The sequence below is a fragment of the Ischnura elegans genome, chromosome 6 (assembly GCF_921293095.1).
Source record: "Ischnura elegans chromosome 6, ioIscEleg1.1, whole genome shotgun sequence".
NCBI lineage: Eukaryota > Metazoa > Arthropoda > Insecta > Odonata > Coenagrionidae > Ischnura > Ischnura elegans.
This window is the reverse complement of record NC_060251.1, coordinates 57,454,490-57,473,923: the sequence shown is the minus strand read 5'-3', so window position 1 is coordinate 57,473,923 and position 19,434 is coordinate 57,454,490. Positions and strand designations below refer to the sequence as shown.

Below are 19,434 nucleotides of genomic sequence, written 5' to 3'. Positions count from 1 at the left end.
TCATACTTGAGATTAAAGTCAATATACAACAATTACGATACGGAATATTCTCTTTATTTTTATATATAAGTTATTAGTATGACATTAAATTATTGAGGCTCCGTAATACACAAAACAAAACGAACGTAATGATAACAGCATAAAAAAAAATTTGACGTGGTGGAAATGGGATATATCCATGATAAAATATAAACAACAAATGGCAATTTTAACGCTTTAATATTTAACTCCACTGCCAACCATGGTTTCAACACTGTGCCTTGTTCACGGTCATGTCAAGATCACCCTAAGTCATTTCTCTCTGTGTCATTTTTTTATGTCATTCGATCATATACCTTGAAAATGACATAGAGTGACAAAACCATGGTCGGCAGTGGAGTTATACATTAAAGTGGGGAAATTACCATTTGTATTTTATATTTATCACAGAAAAAAGTAAGTAGACTTCGATTAAATCGAAAGTTGGAGCGATACAATCGATTTTCGATTGAACTTCACTCTTCTCCCTCTCTCTTTTACAAGGTGACCTCGTTCACCCAGGAAGATTTGGTGGACAAGAAACTCGTCTACGTCCCACCGCACCCCGAAGATGTTCCATCCGAATCGGTCTTCTGCTTCCCTTTCTCCGTCTGGAAGTACCCAGAGAGGAGCAGGCTGACACGGGAGCATTCGTTCTGCGTCAAAGTACTGCCGAAGCCGGAGAGCGAAATGTCCTTCTCGATGAAGAACCCACAGTTCAACGTCTCGCTGGTAAGTCGGTTCCACTCGAGCATTATTTATTGAAAAAAAATCAGTTCATTGCATTTAAGTTTTACTTCATCATCTCCGCAATAAATCAACGATCCTAAGATTGGTTTGACGCAGCTCTACATTTCTCTCTCCTATCCACTAACCTTTTTATAGTGACGCATTTCTTCTCTTTTATATCCTCTACAACCTGTCCTATGTAACTCCTTCGGGGCCGTCCCTTGCCCTTCCTCCCTTCCACATGTCCTTCAACGATAGTCTTCATCAGGCCATCATATCTCATAACTAAGTTGTCCCGTCTTCTGCTTAAGGTTTTTAAAAGACTTCTCTTTTCTCCCACTCTTCTTAGCACTCCAACATTATTTACTCTCTAGATCCATAGAGAAATATGCTCCACAGGTAGCATCTGATTAGTTGTTTCAACAATTCTATACTTGCATTTTTAGGTGCAAGTAAATTCCTTTTTAGTAGAAAGAAGCTTTACTAAATTTTCGACAATTTCGGGTAGTAGTAATTTTACCCGAAATTTTCGGGTAAAATTTCTCTTGGTATCCCTTAAATTCGTTCCTGACGAGGAAGAGTTCATTTAAGGTACTGGAATGATCTATATCAATTAGTAGTACGATGTGCTGGAGTTTAACCTTTTAGATAAAATAATGCATGTTCCTTCGATCGTCAAAGCTGGAAATTGATGCATCAAAAGATTAAACATTTAGGGTGGATCCCTGGAGATCACGAAGAGGCAGCTGGAGGTGGAGAGCGCGGGAAAGCATTTGAGATACATCATCATCGACCCTCCGATGCACGGCTCGCTCAAGTTCCGGTCCGGGAGCAGCTCATCCAAAGACATCACCATGGGTAAGTGCACAAAACTAAGTTTCCGGCATCACCCACTGGAAAATAATGATCTCATTCACCACAAAAGCAAACTGGGTTCGATTCCACGCAGTATAAAAAACATCACGGTTTCGACCACTGTCGAATGTATAGGGTTATCATAATAAATAAAATAAAAGATAGGTGGGGTTCCAGAAATTCATAGAAAGACACCATGTCTCACACCATGGGATTTTTTCTTGTGGGGGTACATCAAAAGCGTCGATTAAATACAAAAAAAAAATCCACGACCTTAGCCACTTAATGAACAAGGTTAATGAAGCAATGTCAGTCATTCAGAATGTAATGTTAACTAATGTTTGGACAGAAGTTGAGTATCGTTTGGGCATTTGTCGAGCGACTAAGGGCGCACATGTTGAAATTTATTAATTATGTAAAAAGGTGTTTGAGACGACAGATTCAAAAAACATAAACTGAAAACAGTTCTGTTTTCATTTAAACCATGTTTAAAGCCGCACCATTCATTTATGACGACACTGTAGATTAGGAGTATATCCTATTGTTAGGGAGTGGAAAAGACGATGGAAGGTTTATTTTAAGGGAATGCTTTGGTGACATATTACTCGATAAAAATCTAATTCATCATCTTAAAAAATTTCAGGTTATATTTATAAAGGACCTTATACCAACATTCTGTCGTATCTCAAATTGAAAAAAATATTCACTCAGGATAATATTGAGCGGAAACGTTCAAATTTGATACACACGTAAATGATGAAAAGGGTCTCCTTTCTAAACCTTGAAAATATCTAAGCGATAGCCTATTTTTTAAAAGTTTTTCAGTAAATCGAGAACCAAAAAAGACCAGTCGAATGGGAGTGTTGAGTGGCCCTGATGATTTACGAAAATAAATCAGATTACGGAATTTCATTTTTTAATGTATTTTCTAAATTTGGGCAACTTATGTTCCCCCCTGTATCTGGCACTGTGCGCTATGATTCCTAATGGCATTCAAAGGGTGAGGAAGATAAAAACATTTGTGTTATTACGAGTGAGATCGAGGAAGGAACATTGGCACGAAAAACATGAGAAATACATAATTTAAAGCATCAATACCATTGGTTATAGAGAAGTGTAGATTAAGAAATACCCATTATGGAAAATGGAAATTAATTTGGGAAAATCCAAATTAAAATTCGTTGAAAAGTCTGAACATTTCCAAAATTCCATCGCAGTAAGTTTTTAAACGCTTTTAAACTCGTTGATATGACGACCAATTTCGAAACCTATCACGCCGCTCCCAACATTCTCTATGATTAAGATCGAAACCGGAAAATTTAACATTTTGTATGAAATGTGCAAAATTATGAAATATTGTTAGCATGATGAACTTCCACCACAAGCAATTCATAATTGATTTTTAATTCAGGGTTCGAATTTGGCGTTTCCGAGTTGGCAGATAGTTCAATGCTGTACGCACATGATGGATTGAACAACTCGACAGATGCTATCGAAATACTGGCTACTGATGGATGGGGAGAAGCAACCAACCTCTACATTATCAACGTGCAATCCGCCAGCACCTCTGACAATACTATTTCTCGGCAGCCGCAGCCACTGGTGATTTTGGAGGGTGAGTTTCATTTCTTAATTCTTACCAATCTAGCTTATAAACCATGGCATAAGAGAATATTTTAAAAGATTTTTTTAAATTGCAATGTTAGTATGGTTATCTTCACCGTGTAATTCGTGATTACTACCACTTTATGTAAATACAGCAGTTAAGCTAGTCATGTGTGGAGCTGAGCCACTCGCTAATAAGTCTGAGGCTGACTTTTTGAATGAAGCTTACAGACTTACAGAAAGTCTGCTACAAGTATTCTGGGCTTACTTTGCAAAAAGGCAGAAAGATTACTGTGATATCTGCGTTAAACCAACTTCCGTGTTGAATTACGGAAGAATCAGGGCCGGATTTGTGTGAAAAGAGGTCCTAGACTATTCCACTTATGAGGCCTATTCATCTTCCATTTTCAAGTTTTTGAATTACGAGAGAGATAATAAAATATACCATTACTGTGAAATATATCAATACGTTTAGTGGAAGATATTTTCTTTAGAATGGCGTATTTTTAATTTTTGCAAACAATTTAAATGTAAGCTGCTCTTGATCTTCAGGCCCCAGGTTGAAGCTTAGTTAGCCTATTGGAAATTCCGGCCCTGGGTAGAGTATAAAAATGACATATTTCGTCTTTGAAGTTGAATGAAAACTTTTGGGCTATGTCGCCGCGATAATTCTTGGGTGGCCCCAACGCTTCCTCAACGGATTCTGAAGAGTTGGGATTTTAAATTCATATACATAGGTATCTGTGTCAGGTGGTGGGGGGAGGGAAGCGGGAGGTTGGAGGAGTGGGTTGTTGATTGTTTTTCCTGATTACGGGTTGCCAAGTACGGCTAATTTTAATGTCGGTGTCTCTGTTGAAATTGTTCTTCTCTTCTTTAGATACTTCAATGGCTTCTCTGACGAGTCTCTGTTTAAAACCTTTTACTTTGGCAACGATTTTTGCTTCGTTAAGGTCGATTGTGTGGCCCAGAGCTGCGTTTTCGGCTCCCGCGGACTTTGTTGACTGCCCCAGTCGAATCGCTCTCTCGTGCTCCTCAAGGCGTGATGCGTAGCCCAAAATTTTTATTCAACATGACGAGTACCGGTACTCGCGAAAGTTTTAACGAAGTATTTCGTCTCTTTTCATCATCCGTTTCGACAGGGGAGCAAGTCCGCATCCAGAGCTCCTTCCTGACACCAGCCCCCACCGCAGACGGCAGGATTCCCCGAGGCTTCTACACGCTGACATCCATGCCCTCATACGGCAAAATGATCCTGGCGGACGCGGAAGAAGGCGAGTTCCCTCTGGGCGCCCACTTCGCCTTCTCCAGCCAGGACGTGGAAGACGGCAAGCTGTTGTACAGGGCGGCGGACGAGATAGGTCTAGAATCTCGCACGGAGCGCCTGACCTTCAACTTCGACACGGGGGGCAGCGAGAGGGAGCAGAAGGTGCGGCTGGAGATATCCGTGCTGCCGGTGGATGACCAGCCGCCCAACGTGGCCGTCAACGGGGAGGTGGTGGTGGGGGAGGGGTCTTTGGAGACACTGCCCCCATCCCTGATCACAGTCACGGACGTGGACACGCCCATGCAGAACCTCATGGTGGAGATCTCCAAGCAACCATATTTCGGACGGATTACTGTTGACAGGGGTAACTTGGAACTCACTTGATTTAGGTGATGTCTTCTCGGGTTTTCCACCGGGTGTGTTGATTGTAGGCCGACGTTTCAATGGCTGCTTCTGCAATCGTCTTCAGGGTGCCCTTAACACGATAGCAGAGGAAGCCATTGAAACGTGGGCCTACATTCAACACACCCGGTGGAAAACCCGAGAAGACTTCACCAGCATCATACGCCAGGAAAGAACAAGATCATATCACTTGATTTACTTTTTTCCTTCGAGCATGACGTTATTACTGCCTCAAAAGGGTCTCGTCGATGACTCTTTCCATTTCTAATCTTATTTTTAGGAAAATCTATGAACGTACTCAATTTTGAAATGAAGATGGCATTTGTCAAATATTTCAAATTAATAAGAACGTTTTGACGATAAAATGATTGCTGATCAAGGTGTCTCAGTTTCGACTCCACGGTGTAGCATTCGGAACACAATCCTGGAAAAAAGAGCTGGCCAGGAGAAAGAACGCGCTCCCCAACTCTTAGTGTGTGGAATTAAGACGCCAATAGCTTATTGAATTGAAAATTGGATTCAACCTTTCTACTAAAGAGCTAAAAATTTTCATAAATAATAATAAATAGACAATAATGTTTTAGCAATGCCACCAATACCGCGTCATGGAATTCTGCTTAAAACACCTCAGGTTCAGATTTCAGCGCCCCAAAGAGAATAAGACAGGAGAGAGAGAATAGGGGAAGAAATTAAAACTATTACAAAGATTTACCAATGAGACCCTTTTGGAGGATATATTGACTGAGAAGCATAATCTTAGATGTACTAATATTATATGTTCCACTTTTTTATAGTCTGACAGGGTTTCGACACTATGCACTACGTCATTCTCTAAACCTTTGAAAGTGACATAGTGTATAGTATCTAAATATCTGTAAGACCATTGAAACATTTTTGTACCATATAATATAATTGAATCTGTGATTATATTTCTTGTTACGCAGTTCCACCAAATACTGCCATCTACCGTTAAGTTAATTGATACTGACTATGCTAAAGAAATAGGCTAAATCTTTCTCTGGGAAACCATGAAATTTCGATCATTACTGATAGTTTCAATGATTACTTTCCAGGTGGCCCACACAACATTCCCGTGGAGAGTTTCAGCGTTGAAGAGTTTCTAAAGGGCAAAGTGAGCTACGAGCAGTCGTATTCGAAGCAAGTGGAACCAATTGAGGACGTTCTTCTGTTTCGAGTCACCGACGGAGTTCAGTCCTCCTCACTGAGCCGCCTCAACATCTCCATTGACGTAAGGACCACTTGCATCTCATCTTTTGTTACGCAGAGTATATTTAGTTGATTTCCTCGATACTCGATAATTACCTGATACCGTTCCCATCAATACTAACAGGTTAATATGTATATAGTGTTTTTTGCATGTCCTTAGAAGCGTGATTCTTGCAGTTATGGGTTTAATATTTTTTATTCATCGTAAATGGTTCGTACATTGTAAGATCCCTGTGAGGCTTAAGGTAGAAAAATTTACGGGCGCAATGGAACATTTCGGGGGAGGTCATTTGGAACGATACAACTACGGCTGTATCTTTCACAAGGGGCCGGCAAGAATGTACGTGGTGGTTCGTCGGGAAAACTATAGTTTACAATGAGTGTCTATAAGTACTGACGTCTTTACAATTTTCTTCCCTTTCACGCCAGCTACAAAATGACGAGCCTCCGAGAATAATCACCAACACCTTGCACGTGGAAAGTGGGCGAACTAAGTTAATCGGAAAGGAAATCGTGCACATCGAGGATGCAGACACGGATCCAGCGAGTCTTTTGGTCACCATAACGCAACCACCGACTCAAGGTACCTACTTTATTTATCCTCGGCCAGGTCAAAACTCCAGTTTAGCAGTGGGATGATTAAATTAAGCATGTAATTAGCATTAGAAAACAGCTTTAAAAATTGAAATAGGGTTAAACCCTGGCCCTAGCGCGTAAAAACAGGGAAAATGTGAAAATATTTAGAAACTATACCAGCGCAAAATGTTGTCACTTAAAGAGAAATTTATAATGAAATTATTATTCAAAGAATTTCCCCTTCATGATATTGTTGCAGGAGTGTTACGCAAAAGGGATTTTCAATGGAGACCTCTCGGTAGCGGGCAACAACTGTCCACGAATGATACACTGGTTTACAAGGACATACTGCAAGGATTGGTGAGCTACTCGGCAGTTGGCGGGATCAAGGACAAGGATGACATTGTGGCTCTTACGGTTTGTTTATCATTACTCAGTATTCCATATTTCCCTATCATTTATTTGGGGCGAAAACGACGAACAATTCTTCGTTGACACTTATTTTTTTCCAAGAGGGGAAAAGAGAAAGAACGCTTTAAGTCTTCTACACTTCTACAGAAAAAAATTCTGATTTCGGATATTTTACTGAATATGTTAGTTGACATAAGGCTGTACTTGCATTTTTCATGCATGAAATCGTTTTAAGTTTGACGTGGTAGAAATACGATATATACATAACAAAATATAAAACAACAATGGCAATTTCCCCACTTTAGTATACAACTAGAATACCTACCACGGTCCCGACACTTTTGGAAATTCTCAAGGTGATGAAACATATATGTAATATTTTCTGTTTCATCACCTCGAGAAAGACCTAAAACTGTCGAAACCATGGTCGATAGGGGTATTATGAATTAAATTGAGCAAGTTACTACTGGTGTTTTATATTTGATCATAGTTGCAGTTTGTATATTTGTATCGTCTGTTTTGATTTTGATAGCCCGACTATCTACGTAAATTTAAATTTAATAATTGTCTATCATGCAGGTCACAGATGGAACATTTCACGACAGAGGAAAAATAGTGATCGAAATCACCAACACGAACACGGAACTGTACGCCCAGCCATCAGAGCTAAGACAACCCACTGAAGTAGTGACAACAGCAGTCAGAACCACGCCAAAGCACACATCGCCATCGCCGACCAGCGTTCGAGGGTCCCGATCAAAAGAAGCCACGGAACAACCAACGACAGCCCACGCCAAAGTTCTCCCGACTCGTCCGGTCATCCTGTTCACGTCCCAGTCTTGGTCCCACCACGGCGGTGCACAGAGGGACAGACCGGGCCCTGGACCAGGACGACCCCTGCTCTGCGTCCCGCCGTGCCACCCACGACATCCCGCATACGCAGCGACTCGCGGGCTCTGCAAGGGACTGGACCCCGAAAAGGTCCGTTACGGATGGGAGGTGTCCGTACCAGTCGATTCACTCAGGGACACCTACCTACCGTTCGAATCTTTGGAGGAGTCCACGGCCTTCGCCAGCACCAAGGCCAACCTCTTGGACCCTCTCTACGTTCCCAAAAGGTCGAGGGTACTCTGCATCGCGAGGCTGCCCGGAGGTACCCCGGTCAAGAGCGAGTACGTGACCGTGGACGGCCCCAACATCTGCGATCCTGGTGACGAAACCCGGGGTGGTCGCGGCTTCTCGGCCAAACTGAGCTACGTCGACGCCTCCTCCAGAGATGGACACGGGAACACGCTCAAAGTGGAACTGTCCATTCCCCATTCGGACGGGATGGTTCCTCTCGTATCGACCCATCCCCTGAGCGACCCCGACCTCCTCCTGACGGACCCGATGTACAGGGCTCACCACCTTTGCTCGAACCTGATCCCCGGCAGGAGTTTCCTGGCGAACAGAGGGTCAAGGTCTGGTAGGTGGAGGATGTACGACGACCTGAAGGAACAGGATGAGCCCGCCATTCGGATTTACGAATATCTGGACCTGGATGCGTGCACGTGGCACTTCGAGGCTTGGTTCACGGTGGCGGAACTACTGGAGGAGTGCGGTGGGAAGATGATTTCCGACTTGAGGGTGAGTCAATAACTTGTCCATCCTAGATACTCTCTTACTTACTTACTACCATGACCACTTATGTACTTAATGAGGGGTCTTCAAGCATTTTGTATGCAAGGGTCAAAAATCGATTCAACATCGTCCTGAGGGCCACAATACTCTTCGTCACTTTACCACCACATCAATAAAATATAAAAAACATGATTTCAAAGTAAATTAATCTCTATAGGTTAAAAATTCAAATCAATCGATGCAATTTTTGACATTGTTTATTTTTAACGAATGTGTCGATGAAGTAAGATCTGATGCTTTGCCGGCGAATATAGTCAAAGAAGGCTATTCGCGCTGAGGATGGGATGCGACTCGAGTTCCGGAACGTAGCGACCTCGCGTCGGCAGAATAGAGAGAGACTACCCAACTGGAAGCCCGAATAGCCTTCTTTGATATTTGGTTCAAGATACAAAATTTTCTTTAGCCTCTATTAGCCGCAAGAAACTAGACGGCGAGTCGCATGCGGCCCGAGGGCCGGGGGTTGAAGACCCTTGCACTAGATGGTAATGGACCTCGCCAACTGTCTGCCTCCAATTCTTCAGATCTTCTGCACCCTCCTAGCAGATTCTCATTCTCCCCATATCAATGGTTACCTCATCCTTTATCTTTTATTTTGGTCGTCTTGAAGGTCATCTCCCATCAGGGGTTTCTGTCCAGATTTGTTTTAATTCATATATTCCTAAGTTTTAAAAATGGTGAAGCAAGGAGTATTGCGAAATATAGAATCCTCGAATTAGTGAAGCACGCAATTTCAAACATAATTTTTAATAGCTGTTAAACAAAGGGAAATGTCCCAAGAAAATAATTTACTGCGACCTTTCATTGGTTAAATTTGAGATTTTAATGATGTAATAAAAATCAAAGTGCACTTTACTTGACGTAAAGATCGCAAAATACGGCCAAAAAGGCTCAAAAATTGGTAAAATGGAAAATATATGCATTGCCTTAGTCTATGATACGCCAAAATTTAGCTCATTAATGTCGAAGTGTATAATGATTGACAATAGGAATTTCAAAACAAATTTAAATTAGAAATACAATTTATAAACATTTCACGTACACATGAATCTGATAGTGTAGGTTAGTATTTTTTCACCAATAAATTTTTCCATTTTACTTTTTTTGCTTTAGGGGAGCAAAGAAGGCAAGCGACATATTAAGTTCAAAGTTCCGCTCTACGTATCCTACGTTCTTACGAGCTCTCCATCTAAATGGACCACAGCAGAGCACGAGACAGATATGGAGTTTTCGATGGAATATTCACCTCTACTCTGGAAGCAGGGAATACACACAAAACCAAGGATGTCTGCCAGACTACAGGTACGTTCTGTTTTTTACAAAACTTTTTTTGATAATAAAAGCGGACGTAGTATCACAGGTTGACTTCTTGGATACAAAAATGGAAGAACAGCGCTGAAATGTAAATGAAATTCCATCACGATCCTTCGCCAAATTTATTCCAGAAATCATGGCCCTCTCCGGGCAGCTAATTCATAAACTTCAATGAAGTAGGGAGTTTCGGTGGGCTAAAACCATAAATTCTTCTTCAGCGAATTTACAACGTGAGCTGTTGCATAAATTGCAAAGTTTAAAAAACGTAAATGTGAGAAGTTTGGGGAAATACCATCCTCAAATCAGCTATACACGTAATGGAATGTGAACTTGAAATAAATTTATTTGATTTCCTTTTTCTAGGCAATTCCCGCAGCTATATAATATACAACTCACTTTCAACCACTGACTGATTCATACAAATATTTGGGGTGACGTGACGTGATACGATAAAAAGTCATAGAACTGATCCCCTCTGAAATCGTCTGAAAGCCTTATAAAAATTGTCGAAACACTAAATCTTTCATCCATTATAGTGTTGCCAACTGCCTCTACTTTTTGGGGCATTTGAGGGTAAATACATATATTTTTTAAATGCCATTTTTCGAGTCTACACCACGTGATTTGTCCAGAAACCAAATTTCACTCCAATAGGAGCACTTTTAATTTTTGGCCAAATCGTGCAATTTCATAATTTCGCGAATTTCACTTCTTAACAATGGGGGAGATACGGTGTTGTGTCATAGGGTTCAACAAAAATTGTGAGTATAACTGATGACGTTAGGCTTAACTGTGTGAAACCTTTCCATTATGGAAAACTTAGTTGGGTACAATAATTTATTTGAAAAAGAACGACCCGGGTTTCATTGTATAGTTAAATCGTCAGATATGACAATGTAAACATGATATGAAATCCGGGTCGATCTGACGATGCAACTATGTTAAGAGACCCGGGTCGTGCTTTTTCAAACATATCAGTGAAACTTAGTAAGTTTATTCTTTCAATTTCCATAAAAATTATAAGAACTGGCAGAGTGTTGGAGAGTCTACGGGGGGGGGGGGGGGGGGGGGGGGGAAGAATCCCCCCATCGAGCGAAAGGAATTCCTCTTGAATATCATAGTCCCTATCGTAGTAGTAATGCGTCATCTTTTCCATATGGCTCTCTACGCTCCAGCTGAAGAGAATCGCCGTGGACGACGCGGGGAGGCTGACCTTAGACTTCACCACCGCCACCCTCTTCCGGGGAAGATTCGCCCTGCTGGACCTCGAGTCGAGACCCAGTCGTCGCTCGACGGTGCTGCCTCCGCCACACCTCCGACCCAGCATCAACCTCACGCTGGAGCTGCTGAACACGGACGACAGGGGAGCTGCGGAGGGCACGGAGCAGAGTTGGAGGGCGACCAGCGACATGGCCCTCGAGGACTACTCGGGAGAGTATCTGGCACGCCTGCTCCCCTGCTCCCTGGACACAGCGGCCGCACCGCGGAGCGGACCTCGGCCTTCGTGCACGGTGGGACCGCACGTGGATATCCCCATGACCGTGAACTTCAGGCAGATAGGAAAACCTGAACCCATCACGTATTCCCTGGAAACGGAATTTTTACTCTCGAAAAGACCGCCCGAGTTGCACTTTGGGGAAAACGATCACGGAATGGACGTGCAGGTAAGTTTAAAATTTCATTAACGTTATTATTACTATTTTTACTAAGGCAGGTTGGAAAAATTTATGAATCACCTCGGCCTGTCACCCCCTCCCCATTGAATTTAATATCTATCTTTTACAGGGTGGAGAAAAATTATGTCACGAAATTTTAACCCTGGATAGCTGATGTCAGCCGGAACCAAAATTACTGATGATGTTTAGGTCGAAAACGAAACTTTTTTAAACTACAGAAACTATGAACGAAACGTACACATTGGTTGCGAGTTTGTCGTGTTGCCGGATGCCTTAGATAGCGACATAGTGATCTCCGGCAGGCGAAGCATTCCAAGTCATGAGTTGTCCAGAGCAGGGGCGCAGCCAAGAATTAAGGCTAGGGGGGATTTTAGGCGCAACTAATACTTTGGGGTGCGGGGGTATTGCATACCCACCAGGGTAAGTGAGAGTTGTGGGGGCCCTCCTCCAGAAAAAATTTAAGATCAATGGTTCAAAATGACTAGTTTTACCGCTTTATGAGAGATGTTTGATTAATCCTAACACTATTCCATTAGTATTACTAGTCCATTAAGTAAAATGGATTAAACTTAAAAAATTCTTTGGGCTCTGGGGGGGTTTTATCCCCCTCGTTGCGCCACTGGTCCAGAGCATGAATATGTAGTTAAAGAGTCGCGTGTTTTCGAGCTAAACATAATTAGTAATTTTGGTTCCTACTGGCATGAACTATTCGGAGTTAAAATTTCGTGAGACAATTTTTCTCCACTCTCTCACGCAAAATGTAAACCTCCGCTAAAAATTCGCAAGTCAATCACTTACCAGGTATTGACGAACATTTTACCGTAAATAATAAATTTGATGATAAAATAGATAGGGCACTGTTCTCGCTCATTTGCTGCAAAGCTAATATTTTTATGAGAATAACAACGGAAGAGCCAGTAGTAAACCTTTTAGGAGTAAAGCGGAGGTCATTATGCGATTAAAGCGTTCCATTGCTTTAGACAGGATAGAGCATTTGACGACCTTAATTTTTTATCAATCAAGACACCGTTGCCATCCTTAATAGTACGAGGAAAGAATGACAATTTTAATCTCTCTGCTTTACAGTCCATTTCCTTTATTTTTTCTCGTACATAAGTCAGTACTCGTGTCACTACTAAGCACGGCGATCCAAATCTCACGGAGAATTAAGCAATAACATTTAAAATTGCAAGAAATAGCATCGTGAAGTACCGAATTTGATAAATCACATCATCAGAAATAATAATAATAGTAATGTAATACAAATGGCTAATTGACATTTATATTCGTGATGACGTGATCTATCAAATTCATTTATTGAAAATATCCAAGAATTAAATCAACGGTAATTGACGGGCGAAATATTGGCAAGGGTTACCTATTAACATAATAATAAAATATGTATACACTTCACGGATTTACCACCTCTTTCAGAGCACGCAACCGGCTGACGAAATGTATTCTCCTGGGGACGAAGTGTACGGCGTAGTCATGTGGCACCCTTCCCAAGATCTGTCCAGTGCCTACAAGCTTTCCATACAGAGGCTGTACTTGTGCAGCGGGAAAGATGGCTACGTCCCCGTTTACGATCCGACCGGAGAAATATACGGAAAAGGGCCACAATACGGCTGCATTCAACCGTCGAGGAATTTGGAGCATCGATTTTTACTGATGGTAAGCGTGTAGAAACTATTGAAGTATTAAATTACTATTAAATGGCCGGCCTCGGTTGCGGCGGGGTAAAATCCTCGCCTGCCAAACAGAAGGTCGCGGATTCCAGTCCCGCCTGGGTAAGTTACCCCTATCCAGGGCATGGTTGTTTGTGTACGTTGAATTGTTAACATGGTAATAACCCCGATTTGTAAAAGGTCTTATAGAGCTGTTTTCGGTGGTATGGAAATAAATAAATAAAAGTAATAGAATGAAATTGTAACATTTCAATAAGTCGAACTTCCATTATATCACTCCTGGATCGGTTGAATTTATTGTGACTAAAATAATTACAACATGTTGCTACGCGTCAGAATGGTCATATTTTACATTCATATTCAAACTGGCAGATATAATTTCATTATATATAGTGGAAAAATGACTTTTATGACTTTTTATCATTCCTACCCACTTTAGGAATCTACCCGCCTTGGTTATAAATAACATGCTGACAGAGAAATATTCTTTTTTTTTAAGGATAAATTTGGAAGTCAAAATATCAACAGAAACTACCACGGAATACCTTTGGAAGTTCATCCCGCAAGTGAAATTACTGGGCTACAAAGTATTCTTAATCACACTGGAGTGGATGGCTTCGCAATGAAGGTTGATCCTCTGTACAGGATAAAATCTGGAAATCAATGGTACATACAGGCAAGTATTTATTTAGTTTCATTTCGTGACAATCTCCGCGAATTGAGTATGGGGCCCAAATTATAAAAACTAATTTTTTAAATGGTCCCGCATAGCGAGAACTGGAACTTTGAACGAGCGAATTTTGCACCTTTAATTTTACTGATAGTAATTGGGTTTCAGATTTGTTTAAAAATAATGCGGAACATACTTGACTGCAGTGCCCCTCTCGCGATAATCGGCTTAAGTAATGATGTCACTGGCTGTAACAGAAGTTGCTAATTTAAAAGAGTTCCACCTTCAAACGACAAAAAACATATTAATCACGAATATTACAAAAGTGTATTCACAAGTCGGCCTCTAACTGTGTTGTGAAATCCTTTATGATTCGGGGGAAAAACGAATTCCCATATCTACATACTACTCCTCAAGCCGCCTCAGGTTAGTACAGGGGTTAGTACAGTAGCCTTTTTCAAAGTAAAAGGAAGTACTCTAACTAAATTACGTCAAGCATTTATTAAAGTCCTTTATTGCTCTGGGATTAAATGAATTCCAATTCCTATCCGTTCGGCAAAACTCTCATAATTTATCGCTTCTGTCGGACCTGGAAATAAAGTGCTGCTCTAATGTTATGTTTTCCGTGTCGCTCTTAAACATATCCATTCTCAATTTTTCAAGTAATCTAAGCCTATCGCGCAGCCTCCGAGTCTCCAGCGTCTCCCAGTCTAATTCGCTCAACATCTGGGTAGCGCTGTCTGTACGCCCATGGCGGTTTTTGACGAACCGCGCAGCCTTCCTTGGTATTTTGTTCAGTTCGTGGATTAAGTCCTTCCGCACCGGATCCCATACGCTCGCTGCATATTCAAGGTGCGGTCGGACGAGAGTGAAATAGCACCTTTATTTTATTTTCTCATCCGAAAATCTTCCCGCAATACGCTTGACGAATCCTAATTTCTTCAGAGCTATGCCCAAAATATTTCTTATACGGGTTCCCCACAATAGGTTCGAGGTTATCGTAACTCCTAGGTACCTCACTTCGTCTGTTGCCTTTATCTTAATACCATTCATTCAATCAGGAAGCCCGTAGGGATGGAATTGGGCTTCCAATAAGCAGTCCCCTTGATGGTGAGTGAACTTTTGCACCTTTACCTATTATTGTTTTACGGAGGTCTTACTTTTCCAAATAAATGAAAGAGCCATACAACCATTAATTTTATCTACAATTTTTAAAATAAACTAAATAAAAAACTTTTAAATCAATTCGTAGGCATCATTTTAGAATGGATTATGTAGTCCTCCGCCAGGTTGTTTCATTTTTCGCACGCTTTTCGCCGCTATTCGATATCGTGAGGGCATTTAATGAATCATTTTGCTTAAACTAACAAAAATTAATTAATATCAACATGAGATACTTTTAGATAAAGTATTTAAAGTAATGTCATAAAAAAGTAGTGGAAGATAAGCAAAAATACACTGAAAGATACATTGAATTTGAAAGTAATAAAAATTAATTAATTTTGAATCTTAGTTAATTATCTAAAAAATCAAAAATGAGGGGCTAGTTTAATAAAGTTCAAGTCAGATGGAAATGAAAAATTATAATTTCCTTTGCCGTTAATTAATGAAATAGATCTGATAAACAGAGTAATGTATATCTGTTTTGAAATAATAAATATGCACATAGATCATCAATCAATGAACTTCGTTAATTCTAAAAATCATCCCATCAATTAACATAAATCCTCTCTCACAGGTTCTGTACTCAATTGGACCTTCCAGAACGAGATCAAAACGCTCCAATGAAGCCAAATACCCGGTGGAATATCCGAATGCAGTCGTGAAACCATTAATACTACGCTGGCCAGCGGAGATGCTTCAGGGTGCTGATAGACCCGAGGTTAATACGTGGCGCATCGCTGGAATTGTTTCTCTGGCAATTCTGTTGATGGTTGTGGTCATGAAGGTTGGATCCACTGTGGGACCATTGGTGACTAGTTCCAGCCGTCGGATTAAGGCGTTCAGGACTATAAACAGGCAATGTACCGCGTCGGAGCAGACAGAGCCCCTGAAGGGTGACAGTGGCGGTGAGTTAGCCACGTGATGCAGTGATGAAAAAAAACATGCTGTTGTGAATATAGCGTGGAGAATAGTTCCTCTGAGGAAAAAAATTCATTTGTGCGACGCATAGTTAAAACGGCTAACAACGTGAGCGAATTAAATCGTGTGAATCATGGTTGGATCTGTGATGAATTGAAGACATCCCACTAACTTCGACGACTAATACGAACACGAAACCTATAAAACTGTAGGTGATGATTAACATGGGCATTAACTTAGCGTCCTTGCAAAACAAGACTATATGAAGGACACGAGATATATTCGGCGTGTGTGACTTTGTCGAAGATGCCCGAAGAGATCCGGGACAAACTGAATGAGAAGTGACGAAAGTGTTCAAACAAAGTAGTAAGTGTGAGAAAATGAAAGTGTACGCAATGACTGAATTCCCAATCGTTCTGCCCCAAAGAGGGCATAAAATAATGAAAGAGACAAATGCCCATCCTAGATTAGCAAGAACAAGCAGAAAGAGTCTCGATGGCTCTTGAAGGTTTATCCATTCTCAATTAACGTTCAACGTTTTGGGTGCTCAAAAAAGCATATTACTCAACACTTCTAAACGCATAAGACTTATTAATTTTCCCCACAGTGATGGCGTCATGTTTTTTTTCATTCCCGAAAAATGAATTTAGAGATCACGACGGCAAGGGAATGAAAAGAATCGACAGTGCGTTTTGCAGAATCGCAATTCGAAAGCCTCGCAATCTGAGTGGACAGTATATCATCATTTACAAATAAAAAAGGGAGAATATAGCAATTCTTCATCAGCGCAAATGTTCTATATTCTCTCTTGTACCAATCTCCGAATGAAGAAGATCAATCAAGTGGTCCAAAGATCACTCCCATTCGAAAGTGACCATTCAAGCTAGAAGGGTGAGCCAAATATGCCACCGCGGACAGAATAAAATACATACCACCGAGTAACTTACCTATGTATTTTGTCACATGGAATAGTGCTTCATGACCAGGAGGAATTCATTTAAAGTGCATTGTGTAAACTAACCATAACCAACCTCAAAATTGTGACTAACGCAGCTTCATGCAAGAAACGGGTACTAATATCCACTAAGGGGAGACAACAGGTAAGTTTCTTTTTATGACTGACAGCAGTCAGGTAAAAAGTTGTACGCAACGTGGAAAGCACAAAACAGGGGTAATTTCGCATTAAATAAACCTGGTGTCTTTTCAAGGATGAATGCACCATTCCCAATTGTTAAGAGTGATTACGAAATCAAATAAATGACCTGATCATTAACTCCTTTATTTCTCATTGTACTATTATACTTTAGGACGCGGGTGCAACAACCCCCCGAAACGTGAGGGAGAGAATAACACTTGTGCTAGGGAGCAATGCCACCTTCCGCCCTCTCCCATTTGAATTTATTTATTTCCAACTTCCCCGTAAACAGAACATAGCGGCCTTTACAACAGAGGAATTAACAAAGCACGACACAAACATCCATGCCCTGGATAGGGACCACCTTCCCAGGCGGGATTCAAACCCGTGACCTACGGTTTGACAGGCGAGGACTTTACCCTACCGCCACCGAGGCCGGCAAATTCTATTTAGTCCCATATAAGAAGATGGAGGGTGGGAATTTCATCTTCTCCATATAAAATTTTGATCAGCAATCTAAATAAGAGCGGAGCTGCCAGGGATGAAAGCGCAAATAATATCGCAAATACAGCAGTACCCATTAAAAGTGAACCTCAGATTTCTGGGAGTGGGGGGCTGCTAGCTCTCCACCAATATCAAAGGGCGTTGTGTACTTTTTTTACCGTCCTCTCCTCCTGAGTAAAGCGAGTGTTACCTACGGGAGGGCGGTGAGATCAACGGCCGGTGAAAACACTGTTCATCCCGGGTGGTTACATGGTGCATTTTACGCAAATGCCATATGTAATTCATTAATACTTTATCTCGTAACTGATAAGGTATCGTATAATCTGGCCCTAATTCCATCAGCGCGGAATTGTTCCACCTTACATACCTACGCATGAATAAAGGGCTCTTATTCGAGGACGAGGGAACAAAATAAGAAAATACTTTGACTTACCTTTCCCTCAAAGGCTGCCTAGAGATGCAGGAAATTGGAAACTATTCCGAAAAACTACGAAAAAAAAGTTAATGGTTACACTGAACTTACACATTTCCTTCCGAACACCCTGTGGTTACGCATCGGCGATTCCAGATTTGATTTTCTTACAGGGATACAGGAATTATAAGGGGCCGATATCGGTGTTTTTGGTGAGCGGCCGGTCGGCATGGCCGCAGCTAAGATTACATTCTGTGGCCGTAGCGAGTGGAGTTATCCGAACCCCAAAAAGTTTTTCAGAGATTCTGTCTTAGGGGTACTGCCTTCAAATAAATACCTTCCGAAATGCATTACCTCCGCCAAATGATAACCTTCCCCAACCCTCGGAAAACGTTCTCTGGTTTCGGTCGTGATTGGCGGTAAGTCTCGACTGAACGCTACCATTGAAAATGGCTAAAAACTTATGTGGGCTCTCGGCAGTTTCTCATGCCTCACCCCATTTTCGGCGTCGTTCCTATTCATTCATCAGAGTACACAGCCAATTCTTAGAGAACTCACGTTTAAAAACACTGACCATAAAAATTCACCGGGCAAAAAAGCAACTCGTTTGAGAGCCTGATATACAACCACCTAAGAAAGTGACAAATTCGACAGTAAAATCGTAAAAGAGGTAATAAGAGTGAATTTAATTTATCCTGTATAATTAAATTTATCCAGTGAAAAGGCCTCATGTACTTAAGTACCGATAAGTTGAACTCCAGAAACAAAAATTCTTGCGTTCAAGGGTTCCGCCAAAACTTGAGACTCTCCCATTTTCCACCACACCCCAAGGAGGAAGAAAAGTCAAAATGACATCACTTTGACCTCAAAATGACCCACGAAAAGTCACTATTCAGTCATAACCGTGAAGGTGACTTTTTGCGGGTCATTCTGATGTCAAAGTGACGTCATTTTGACTTTGAATTCATTTGAAGATGTTTTCATTAAAAGTGAGAGCATATAAAAAAATTATCAAATATTGTCTACGATACTGGCTCTCCCTGCATTCCAACCTGAAGGTTGGTTCGGAAAGGTGAGGGTAGAGCTCACCCCTGACACTTAATCACACAACCGCGCATGCGATAAGGAGGGGGGCCAGTTCCTTTCCATGGGATAGTTCTACAGATAATTATTAATTTTGGGGAGCCCA

At 41.3% G+C, this 19,434-nt stretch overlaps 1 protein-coding gene across 1 annotated transcript in view; it reads left to right on the top strand.

Moving 5' to 3' along the window:
- Positions 1 to 16,198, top strand: part of LOC124161373 (extracellular matrix organizing protein FRAS1-like) — a 124,311-nt gene extending 108,113 nt beyond the window's left edge. Inside the window, exons 7-19 of the mRNA XM_046537687.1 lie at positions 523 to 750; positions 1,464 to 1,605; positions 3,014 to 3,217; positions 4,347 to 4,835; positions 5,947 to 6,122; positions 6,530 to 6,683; positions 6,936 to 7,093; positions 7,667 to 8,713; positions 9,878 to 10,066; positions 11,254 to 11,742; positions 13,189 to 13,428; positions 13,942 to 14,118; positions 15,851 to 16,198. Of these exons, the coding sequence (XP_046393643.1) occupies positions 523 to 750; positions 1,464 to 1,605; positions 3,014 to 3,217; positions 4,347 to 4,835; positions 5,947 to 6,122; positions 6,530 to 6,683; positions 6,936 to 7,093; positions 7,667 to 8,713; positions 9,878 to 10,066; positions 11,254 to 11,742; positions 13,189 to 13,428; positions 13,942 to 14,118; positions 15,851 to 16,198 (4,041 nt within the window). The remainder of the gene's footprint in view (positions 1 to 522; positions 751 to 1,463; positions 1,606 to 3,013; positions 3,218 to 4,346; positions 4,836 to 5,946; positions 6,123 to 6,529; positions 6,684 to 6,935; positions 7,094 to 7,666; positions 8,714 to 9,877; positions 10,067 to 11,253; positions 11,743 to 13,188; positions 13,429 to 13,941; positions 14,119 to 15,850) is intronic.
- Positions 16,199 to 19,434: the final 3,236 nt, after the last annotated feature.